This window comes from Varroa jacobsoni, unplaced genomic scaffold, assembly GCF_002532875.2.
Source record: "Varroa jacobsoni isolate VJ856 unplaced genomic scaffold, vjacob_1.0 scaffold_790, whole genome shotgun sequence".
Classification (NCBI taxonomy): Eukaryota; Metazoa; Arthropoda; class Arachnida; order Mesostigmata; family Varroidae; genus Varroa; species Varroa jacobsoni.
Genome location: NW_019213692.1, coordinates 30,384 through 42,831, shown reverse-complemented (window position 1 = coordinate 42,831; position 12,448 = coordinate 30,384). Strand labels below are relative to the sequence as shown.

Here is a 12,448-nt window from a genome sequence, read left to right as displayed (position 1 = left end):
ACTATATATATATATATACTATACATATACTATATATTTTCCACTTGATACCATTGAACGTTATGGTTGAAAGAAACATACATTCGCGGAGCGAATCTGCGTATAAGTATTTTATGAGTCCGGCAGTCTGACATGCGTTTTGATTGCAAACATCACAAAATAAATTAATTGGTCTGATAGCATAGATAAATTAGCGACCCTTTTTTGAATGTTATCTAATACAGTTCTCTACTCTAAAGCTTCATTGCAGAGGCATGTAGTTCGGCAATGTGAATAGAAGTTTGTCTAATTAACAACAATAATCAGTGTCCCTAGCACAAGTTAACTCCGTGGCGGAGCAAAAGTCAACAACAATGAGACTTATCACTATAACGCACCAAAATCTGCTAAAAAAAAGTTTCGCTTCAATTTCCACTTTGCACCTCTTCAGCCACTGATGGCCAAACACGCTCAGACATATTCGGATGCATATGCACACTAATTATCAGCAGGCAGTTTGGTACAAGCCGCAATCCCATCACTGTCTCCTGGACTCTTTTGCTGCATGGACAAACGCACACAGTTGCGAAAACCAGGCGATCATAACGATCTTTCCAGCTTTTGGCTGTTTGGTACTACTAGTCATGCTACTGACGCCGCCATGCAGCCCGAGTGTCAGTGTTACTATACGACGTGAAATCGAGCCGACAACCAGTGATTTTCTGGCCACGCGAAGAAAAACGGTAGACTAATTCCGTAAACACTCAACGTACAACACCTTCTGATAAAGTTATAATAGAACCGCGCCACAGAGGAACTAAAGGCTGAGGACGATAACCACAACAAACGATGCCGATTGCTACGAAATGGGCTGCCGGCAAATAAGCGGCCCTTGTTCGGGTGGAGAGTTAAACGCTCTCCGTCTGGCAAAGGAGAAGAGACAGGTAGTTGGAAGTGCTCCGTCAGAATGACAGACATAAGGACACATGAGATGAACATCGTAATGAGCGGTACATAATTAGTGCTTGGATGAGGGACATACGTTACCTATGCTGTTGACGGCGATGGTGGAAAGGGTCAAAGCGGGGAGAAAAGACGAAAGCGGCCAAACAGGCACAATTTCCCTCGCCAAATTAAAAAAGCCGGAGTTCAATCCTATCCAACGTCGCATTTAGGCAGTCACTTGACACTGTAGGGGGCGACAACAGGAAGGACCCGTAAGCAGGGTATGAGTACGGGGGAACGGCGCATACTAGCGGGCCGAAAAAATTTTAAATGACATTAATGCAACTGACAATTAAATCGTTATCTGGCAATAAACAACACAATGTGCAAGTATTCTTATCAGTGGGCGGCATACGAAAAGCGCCAGAAGAGTCATTGTCAACCCGGCTAACGCACGCGGAGCATTAAAGTTAAGAATGACTAACCCCGGTAAACGAATACACATTTGACGTCAGACGTAACGCTTAGCCGACGCATACTTAGACGGGAGAAGAAGTCAATGAAGCAGCTTTTTAAGTGCTGAAAAAGTTCAAATAAATAATGTGTAAAGATGGTAAAAAAATGCATGACAACATCTCCAGATCGAGCACAACAAATCGTATACAGAATCAATGTATTACGTGACACCTTTGACTCGGATCTCAGTTAAATGGTTTCTCTTTTGAATCGCGCCACTCAAATCAGACCGGAAATTTAACTCCTGCTGGTAGATACTATCCGGTTAACAGTTCTAGGGTCCGTAAACTAAGCTAGCTAAATATCGCTCTGCCCTTGAATGATCAGCGATGTATTATCGGATATAGGCTAAATACGCCAGCAGTTAAATATGCTCGAGCAGTGTTACTAGCGGCCAAGTTGGAGCACTAATTTTGCCAAATGATCCAGCGTCCCACATCATGTTCACTAAAAACAAACATTAAAAGGCACTCGATTTAATAGCTGATAAATAGCCGTCTATAGAAGTGTTCATATATTCAGCTCTGGTGGGCACTTCTTCGTAAGTTTTGTTTATTATTCGTGTAGGGTGTGTTTGTAGGAGTCAGTATAAACACATATCAGATTTCCCTATATTTTAGGTTGATTTCTGAACGTAATCGCCTATGACACATTGAAATCAATACAATACTTTCATGTTTGTCAAATTAAAACGAACAAAACTCGATTGTGCCGGTATACTCATTTTTTTTTTATTTCGACGCTAAAATAAAAGCTAACCTATATAGGAGTATTTGTTGTTATTTAGCGTAAACAAAAAGTAGGTATCAGTTTCACATTGAAGCGCATTAATTTTGTGTATGGAAGCTTTTATGGAAACACTAAGAATCTTCATCCTGTTATCATCTATATTGACTATTGACTCTGAAAGTATACCATGAGTTTGAATTAAAAGTTTATCTTGAAGGATTTTATCTGTGGCTGTGTCTCGACTAAGTAGGTAGAATCGGTTCTTTAGAGATGATGTTTTTTATTACGGGGTTGACGATTTACCTGTACTCTCTGTATATCGAAAAGTTCCACATCTGAACCGAAAACTATTATCATGGGAGCGTCCACTGATCAGGTCCACTAAAGTAAACCGCCAGAATCCGCGAGAGCCAGGCTTTAATGCAAAATATTTGCTCGATGACCCGCTATATGCCATGTTTCTTTAAGTCAATGTTAGCTATCCATTTCCCTGGTTTTGCTGGACTTATGTAGGTTGCCATAGTAACTATTTGCCAACAGTAAAAGTTAAACCAGCGTTGGCAGCATGCACGCGCTTACAACAGCGCCACACTTAAAAAAAAAATCGTATTGATTGACCCAAACTACTCAGATATAACAAAAAAGATGCGGTAATTATGGCATTTTACAGGCAACTTAAAGCCCTAGCTAAAATACAAACTCTTAACTTTCTTGTATGCTCGATGGAACATGGAGTATGTGGCAAAACGAACCTCCTCGCAAAGGTAAGTTAGTTTCGAGGGAATTGTTACGAACGTCGGACACGGAATACTGCAAGTAAGACCACTTTCAAATAATGCATCTTCTCATCAATTAATAAAATCTTAAAAACAAATTCAAATACAACTATTTGGCGGTTTCAGAAATCAGTTTAGAGAGTTAATACTCGCTCATGATTTGCCACTACTTAATAGTATGAAAGTATAAACTAGATGTAACATGATTAGATCGCGTAGGTAGGATCTGCAAGTTTTTAGACTGGATCGTGGCGGGACTTTGAGACACCATAAGCTGTACTAATAAGAGAAGCCCCATTTAGATTGCGCCATAGCACAACGGACACTTAGGTGTAGACCATTCGAAATTGAGACAATTTTTGCGCTAAGCGCTTGTAGCGTTATTAAATAACATGAACCGACTGTCCATGTGACATTTTGATCTGAAAAGTCCTATCGGAATGTCTGTCTGAGCCAAAAAGTCATAAAATATACTTGTGAAACTAACTACACAAACAAACTAAAAAAAGCTATTAACCAGTAGAAACGCTTGCGTAACAAACGACCCAAGAACGTTTTTCTCATACAAAAGGCTGAATAAATGCAGTAATAACGCCGATCAGAAGTCTGAGGTCGCAAATGAGCATAGGACCTTAGAAACTGAAGCCTAAAAACCTTGCGAGGCCCGACAATTGCCCGTGATAGTAAAGAAAATGCGCACGAGAATTCTACCTCGGGTAAACGACGATTAGGGAGTAAATGAATACATACGCGAGCTTGAGTTCATAAACGCACAGGATAATCATATAATGATCCCCAATTTAGCCCGGAAAAGCGGCGAGCCTTAAAAAAGCCAATGAGTATTGGTATTAAGCCTGTTAATTTTCTAGCGGCTTTCATGACACAGGGCTTTTCTACAACAGTTCCGAACGAAATATTTTTTTCCTATTATCAGTGTCACATAAATCGTCATTCGCTGTAAGAAATAACCGCGTACACCTGCATTTATCTTTAACAAGTAGTAATGGTCAAATATTTATGGTACCGCATCAGTGACAGAACAACACGGAGAAAATCGTTACTTCATGACATACGCCATTGCCATAACTAATTTTATCTCTGATCCAGTACAACACAATCAGTAACCAATTACAACCAATGCATATCTGTTAATGCTTTCTGAAGAAACCACTTCGTTCAGCGCAATGTGGATCAGGTGAAAGCAGCCGCGCGTGGGTGTAGCATTTAACGCCGCATTCAATGACAACCCTGTAAAAACCATTAACAATACCATAAACAACTCTCAATAACTCTCAATAATCATTTAGCGAACTGGTACGCGCAAAAGCCATTTTGGCGTATTAGCAAACGATAGCTAATTTTAAATAATTCAGAAATGATCGAGGAAATCTGTGGCGAAGGAAAAACCAAAAAGCATACTGCTTCTGAATCAGTTTGAAATAATCAATTGGTTATCACGTTAAGAGATCGCATGTTATCACCATATGAGGAAGCGGAAATTTTTATTCGGCTCGATTGCCAATCTGACTGGTCCGTCGTTCAGTGGATCTAAAAATCTGTCGTCGTAAATGTTAGTTGTTTAAAAAAAAAACAAACAACAACAAGCGCCACTTGTAAAGCAGGATTCGGTGCAGACTAATTTGTGCTTGTCGATCCGAAGATGACCTTATGATTGTCGGGTTTTTCGCACTACAGCCGTACATGAGTGAGATACAGATTTGCTAACATTTGACTAACCATTGTGCAGCGTTCAAAATGAACATTGTCGTCGTAAACGCTTACTAATTGACGATAGAATGTTTAGTGACCGCAAAAACACTAGAATGTATTTAGCTCTAATCAGTTATGCTGGGATACCAGAATCTCACATCTGCATACCAAATCATTGATTAACAGCGGCGGCAGTGAAGTCAGAGTGACTAAAGACCTGAATACAAAGGAAGCTGATCAGAAACTGATCGGAGACATCCCAAACGATATCGATGTTGAGCTACGTTCAAACACGCCATTGGCCCTCCACTGGGAAAAAAGGATAGGGTTTTTTTGGTCTAAGTGTGGACGCTTTTGCCAGTTCAACGTAAAGAGAGCGAAGGCAAATAGTGTATCGTAACAGTTGACTGCTACAGATGCCGCTTAATTATTGAGCTTTATTGAGTTGTTGTTGTTGTTGTTCAGTTTTGATAAGGTTGTCTTGTCCGTCTTCACAGCATAAATTTAGGAATCGAAATTAGATTACTTTCATTAGTATGAGAAAAAAAATCATCGAAAATATGCTCAAGTCAGCAAATTTCATCGGTCCTCTCTGCAATTTTCTGTGCGAAAATGCTCTGTCGGCTATAAGCTTCCACATTCCAATGATTTCAACTATTGTGGTCTTATATGAGAACAAACAAATACGAATGAAATGTTATAAACTATAACAATAAAATTCGGTAAATTCCCTCTAATGAATAAGTTCATAGCCTATTGCTTCCTCGATCATAAGTAATACTGGATAAGAGAAACAAGTTTCTGCGACACAGTAGAGCCCAACCCATAGATTTTCGTTAGTGTCAATACTTTACTACGACTCATTCAAACGATTTTCGTTAAGTGTGAAACGAGTAGCCTACGATCGAACTGCCCTACAGATGCTGATGTATACGTCCCATGTCAGCCCCTAACGTCTTCTGTAATTAAAGTTCATCGATGAATTTGCGGTTCAAGGAGCAGTTTAATATATGCCATGGTCGGTTGATCACTGGCGTCCAGTTCCATTTCAGCGTCAATTACATGGTCTGGTATACCTTAATTTAGCAGAATAGGTGCGACTTTAACCTTTCTTTTGTGTAAATTATACCAAGAAAGATATCAGCGTTATGCTTTCGCAGTAATTTGCACTAAAGGTTATCACCCTTCTTTATTAGCCATTCAAGTTCCTGTCGAGTTAGGACCAGGCCAGCGGGCCAGTACGTAGTTTACTCCAAGTCATCCCTATCACCATGGGATCAAATATCGAAGCAATCGTGACAAGCACATAGTTCCAGGAAGACAAAAATCACAAAAACAACTGTGATATTATTATACAGCACAAGTCCGCCATCGCACCATCTTAAATTTACATAGGGTCTAATCGGAAGAAGAATCTATGCTGTCGCTAAATATAGGATAGAATTCGCCTGTGTCATTCTTCGATTGGCATTTATTTATGTAATAGAAGCGGGCAATTTTAGTAGTAATTTGGGCATATATTGACGTGATTTTGCTTAATGAATATTACTTGCAAAACTGCTCGCCACTCTGTAACTCCCAGTATTGAGGTACGTTCATCACGGTATATGACGAAGACAGCCATTAAGGGCGATCTCAGTAAATACTTGTCAACATGAGGGATGGTCCGCTTAAATTACAAAGGTGTAGGACGCGATACGCGAGCATGACCACTTTCACGACTAACGCACTGCAATACAGCGCTCGTCTAGATGACAATTTCTTAAAACAAGGTCAACAGACGCTCAAAAAAACCTCATCCAGTGTTATCGCTAGTCACCTAAGTAAACACTTCTTTAAAGCCGCGTTGTCATATTAACAATCCCTGAGACCCGCTAAGCGTTCCTGTGAAGGTAAAAAATCCTTTAGCTTAAAGATGGCCTCTTTCTTCTGAAGTCTACCGAAGCAGATTCTGCCTCTAAGCATAGCTTAGTTCACTGAATATGAAAAATAGGTTGTCCCGAAACAATCAATGGTTTTTGTGCCGCTTTTAAAATGGGTATTTCTTAATATCTTCGGGCTAATTTATTGAAAATGTGTTTTTATATTATTTTACAGGTTGCATTATATACGTGTCGTATCGGATATGGCAAACGATATCTCAAACATATCATTCTATAATACCGACGCCAATTTACAGAATAATACGCTTAGGTAAAATTAAAAATACGCTACAATCACGCGGGCGAAAAAACACTCGCAGAAAATTACATAATACATTGATTATGACATATTTTTATACGATCGTTCCCTAATTATGTACGCCAGTGAAAAAATTTCGACATACCGCTTAGTGTAGAATAATTAATTTATTGACCTTTCGTCAAGTGTCCGGTTAACCAAGCTTTTATGCGAAGGTTATCGTTTTAGCAATTCAAACCGCTCTTGAACAAAGTTCGCCCGCCACGACGACATAAGAAGAAATGGTGAGCGCGTATGATGCGTCGTTCGATGCACGCAGGACTTAACAACAGTGGATACCCGTGCCGTTGGTTCAGTCAGGTGATAATATAGATGCTAGCAATTCTGTAAGTAAAATCCGTCCTATACGCAACTAAAAACCTAGTGCGCACACTGTGTTTTCTTTGTAACTAGCTAGCACACCGTAAAAAAAACTATATGATCACGAAAGTCAGGATTTATCGTGACTGGGTTTTTCCATAGAATTAGATGGAATCTAAATGACAGAATGGTCACCCATTTTACGGTGAACGCCATTTAATATCTTCAGGTTAAAACATAGTAAATGTATTTTTACATGAAATGATAAAAACATACTTACGGTAAATTTACTCAAGAAAATTCAACACATGTGACCATTTTGCTTCTGTGCCAACGAGCAGCAATAAAATTGCCCTACACATTTTTTCTGAAATCTTGCGTCCTTGCCAGTCTTAACCATAATAAAAAGTTAGAAAAAAATCCTCCTGCTAAATTTAACGCGGAGTCTGAAAACAATTGTCCGGAGATCGGTAACGATGGCGAGATGTTTTTTGGAGTTGAAACAATTTACAAATTTAACTCTTAGTCGACTGAAGGCCTCAGTGTGAAATCAAAATGGACTTGGCTTTAGAAGCGAATTCTCTCACACGCCAATAAATGTTTAAGCATTTATTGATGCGCGACATAGTAAGTACATAGGAAAGTAACATTAAAAAAAGTTCACATATCGGTACATAGGAAACGAGATTGGCATTCTAATTAACTACAAGCTAGAGTTGATTGGTTGACTTCAGATGGTATATTCTTATTTGACTTGTACATTCTGTGTACATTCACATAAAGCTTCTGTATGTATTTGATCTGCACAGTGGCGATACAACGCCTACAACAATGGTTACTGGCCATACTGAGCACGTTGCTAAACCGTTGGATTTTGACTGGGTCGTATCAGTTCCACTAAACACAATAAGGCGCGTACGACAATGTTCATCATAATGCTGTTAGTCAAAAGTGTCGCGAAGATGGCTTCATGCTTCCAAAACGCCATTAGCGTTAACGAGTACAATGTGCTGCTGTTGATGGAAACATACGTAAGCTATAGAAAAATGTAAATGATTAAAATAAGTTTCCTCGCGAGCTTACACTTAGTATAGAGGTGGACCCCTTATATGGCCGCCATGTAAACAAACACCCTTCTCTCCAAAGAAAAAATTGGGCAATAAGAATTTTATCCAAATGCAGCCCACCATATCCTATACAACATTTGTCCATACCTTTAGGGACTTTTTTAAATGCCAAAAGTCAAAAATGAACCCCGTAATCAAATAGACGCATAGAAATTACAAGCGCCAATCGGCAGCTAAGTCAATCGTCCTTGCTATAAATAATCTATTAGGGATAACTGAGGGACGAACAGTGCAGCTCAACTCTTGCTACTGCTTGTCTCAAATCCGGTTGTAATATACCGGACAAAAGCACTAACTTCCCTTTACGAAGGTAGCTTTAAATATATCTAGGTAACAATAGCAACATGTTATATTGCCACGACAAATGTAGCTTCCTTCACCGGCCAGTTGGCATATAAAAATACGGCATTGACTGGTAAGGCTAGTCGTATGTAGCCAATGACATGTAACAGCTCATTATGTGTTTAATTTGGCTACACTCTTAGATCCGTTTATTACTCGTTTTATTGACACACATATTGTGTTTTTAAAAGCGATTATTTAGCCTTTGGTTAGATCTGTGCACGATGTGGAATCGAAGGAAGATGCTTATTAGTGGGCGTATGATCTCCTGGGGACGGAAGCTGGCTTAGAAGAACGTATTGAATAACCCCTTCAATGTAAAATGTATCGGCCACTTCAGTGTGACAAAGGTATTAACTTATGCTTATAACTTTATCTGAATAAGGAAGGTCTACCTACCGACCAAGGCAAACTGCTAAATGAACAAAGCACATTTTGTTTTCATAGGAGATCGGTCACTTTCACCGGTAAAAATTTCGACCTTAAGGAATTGTTAAAGCTGGCTTAAAGTGCTAAAAACATTCAATTCACTATATTTTGCTAACGTTATTTTAGTTGTGACGTAAATTATGACGTGAAATGTGTAATGACAAACAAAAAAAAAAGCAAAATCACTACAAATAACAACTCGTTTTTATTCGTCAGTGTTATAATTACTACTTCAAAAACAAATATGGTATATAACAAATAAGTGCAATTCACTTCTAGGTCACCAATGGCTAATGGCTGACTGGCACACTTTTCATACTGGACGTGAACGCACAGTTCGGTGATTTCAAAGAACTGGCTGACACAAGTTCATAATACCTATTTAGTTAACACACAGGAACGGGCAGCTACAAACAATGATACCGAAGAGCACCTTGATAGTATATTTATAGCTTGCAATTCGCAAAATAAACGATAAAAACTTAGTTTAAAATGAATGGAACAAAATGTAGAGTAAGATGTGATCAACCACTTTCATATTTGCAAGAATAAGGCTCCTCGGTTACGAAAATTATATCAGCGATTCGTGCTTTTTACCGTGATGAAGAAGCAACAACAAAAGAACATTAACAATAATACCGTTCTGAAGAAAAAATATGACGGCGTCAAGGAGTCCAGACGCCGTATTGATTCACAATACCTTTCTTAGTTTAAATTTATACCTTGAATATAAATAAGGTTTGCTTAGTACTATAAAGTACTAATCTGCTATTAATAACTCTGTTGCTAAATTACATACAAGATGGGACATTTCAATGCTTTAGTCAAAATATTCTTCGAAATCGATGTTAGGATCTAGTAATTTGTCCTTGACATTGGTGAGATCCAGTTGACTATAGAGTAAGCTCTCGGTGACTTCCTCCATTTCTGTTTCTCCTATAAGGATTGCTCCCTTTATACGACCATCCTTTAGTACCATTTTGACGTACTCTTTATTCGGAGTTATTCTTACCAATACCTCGTACCCGCCCTCAGCGAGTTTTTGTCCATTAAACAAACCAACAAGGATCACTTTATATCCAAAGAAATGTGTGGAATGGGCAAATACTTCAAAGTATGATGGTATTAATTGGTCGGCACCAGTCATGGCACGAGCTGCAGCGTCCCCCATCTGACGCGCCTGGGTCCAGAGGCGCATCTGAAACCACAGCTCCTCATTCGTTCGCAAGACGCAAACATCACCCGCGGCGTAGACATCTTTGCAGGATGTTTCGAAGTTGCTGTCTACAATAATGCCTTTATCATCCGCTAAATCCAGATGCTTTCCGAAACAACCGGGATTCGGAACGACCCCAGTAGCGTTTACAACAAGATCTACGACTAATACTTTACCACTTGACAATCGGACTTCATATCGCCCCTGACTGTCCAGACAATTCACAGACTCGACCTCTACGTTGTACTGTATCGATATATTTTTATCTGCAGCACTGCCGATAAGTTTATAATTCTCCGCCCAGTCGGGACCAAGAGCTGTGCCGAACTTGACTTTTTTTTCGCCACTCTCTGATACAACGTAACGCATCCTCTTATACACGGGGCACTCGTGTATGTCGGATGATGAGTCCTTGGGAGAATTGCTCTCCAAAAGAAATCTCCCAGCTGCAGCATCCAAAAAGGGCGAGCTAATCGACTCGGTTCGAATTAGCCAGTGAACGCGACAATTGTTGATTTTATGCACGAGTTCAGTAGCAATACCGCCATTTCCGATAACGGCAATGTCTTGCGCGCACAACAATCTCTCACGTAAGCTGTTCACCGTCTCCGTGTCCCTGATAACGAGCACCCCAGGGGAATCGAAATTGCGGTTCGGGGTAGCCCCACAGCATATGCACAGCTTGTAATAACAAAGTGGCTCACCAGTCGACAGCTTTAGCTGTTTCGTGGATGGATCCCAGTCATCTACGCGCGCGATGATCACTTTCAAATTGGGGTACTGGCTCTCGAGATCCGAACCGGCTGCCTCGGTTACACTTAACTCTTCGATGTTTTTTGTTATTTTAGCGATATCGGCAACCACTTTGAGGACAGGTGAGGCTGATACAAGCGTGACACACTTACCAGGGTTGAATAGACAGAGCTGCTGAGCGCAGGTCACACCAGCGATCCCGCCACCCACTACGGCGAAGTCTACCGTCACCTGGTCGTTATCACTGGAACTCATTTTTTATTTTAGATGATGAAATCACTACGAAACACCGACTAATGGTGGCGACACCGGCAGTGCCAAATCCCAACGATGACTAGCGCACCTCGTCGTGAACTACAATTTTTTTCGGACTCTGTGATAAAACCTGATGTGTTGCTGTTAATCGCGCGTACATATCAGCCACGACGACATGCCGACTGAGAGAGGGGTGTGTAACTTCTTCCCATGCACGTTCTCAGATCACCTACAGGACACATACAGTGCACGCGAATAGTGCCGATCAGTCCCTGACAACAGCGATGAGCTAAGGGACCGAGAGAGCAGCTCTGTGTTTCGCCCAACAACCAATCTAATAACCGGCCGATTCGAACGCCTTGGAGGCGGCCATCTTGAATCAGCCAGTGACGCATGCGCCCTAGCCACGTTCTCGAATTTGCCCCGGCAGCCTGCACTGGCAACAAATAGTCTGTTGGGAGAATTTTCGGAAGATAGAAATGTATGTAGAAGCGCTGACACGTGCATCTTTGTCTGCTTCGAACGATTGCTAAAAAGCGATATGAACGAATAACTTCATATTTGGTTTTGTGCATTTCCCTTGGACTTTTAGTGCTGTGCCGTACAATCGTTGGCAGTAAAAGAAGAATGCTTCAACTGGTGCTATGGCAGCTATCATTGGTTTGTGTGTTGATTATTATTGAAGAATGGCGACTTGTGATATGACTTGCGAATACAAATAATTAAGATTACATTGACCGAACTAATCGATAAAATCAATACGGACAGATCAACTTACTGAACTAGCGTATAATGGAATGCAATAGGGACTTCGTAGATCTAAATAAAATTAATACATTGTTGATTCAATGAAAAATAAACACGACTGTAATAATTAAAGTTATTACACGTTTTAAAATGGTATCAATGGTAAAAATCGTTGGACAACTACGTACTCTCAACCTGTACAAATACAAATGCAGATAGCAAATAGGAAAATAGCTACTAAATGTTTATTCAACAGATTTTTTTCTTTGTGTAATTGTAGCTTTGGAACTTTGAGCATGTCTCAACCAATATCGATAAAGAATTGCTCTAACATATTATTCTCAGCTAAGGACAGTCACATAGACAAAGGTATAATAGCAGAT

General features: G+C 40.0%; 2 protein-coding genes across 5 annotated transcripts in view; both read right to left on the bottom strand.

Annotated features, from left to right (window-relative positions):
- Nucleotides 1-11,318, bottom strand: part of LOC111263778 (sodium-dependent multivitamin transporter) — a 25,621-nt gene extending 14,303 nt beyond the window's left edge. For 2 of the 4 annotated variants that reach the window (XM_022839163.2, XM_022839162.2), the window contains exon 1: nucleotides 378-2,179. The gene's annotated coding sequence lies outside the window, so the exon portion shown is untranslated. Of the gene's footprint in view, nucleotides 1-377; nucleotides 2,182-11,215 lie in introns of those variants that run through there. The other 2 variants (XM_022839165.2, XM_086969783.1) reach the window with 2 other exon arrangements.
- Nucleotides 9,281-12,448, bottom strand: Pyroxd1 (pyridine nucleotide-disulfide oxidoreductase domain 1). Its single transcript, XM_022839166.2, has one exon. It carries the CDS (start codon nucleotides 11,316-11,318, stop codon nucleotides 9,915-9,917), a length of 1,404 nt encoding a protein of 467 aa, XP_022694901.1. The 5' UTR covers nucleotides 11,319-12,448; the 3' UTR covers nucleotides 9,281-9,914.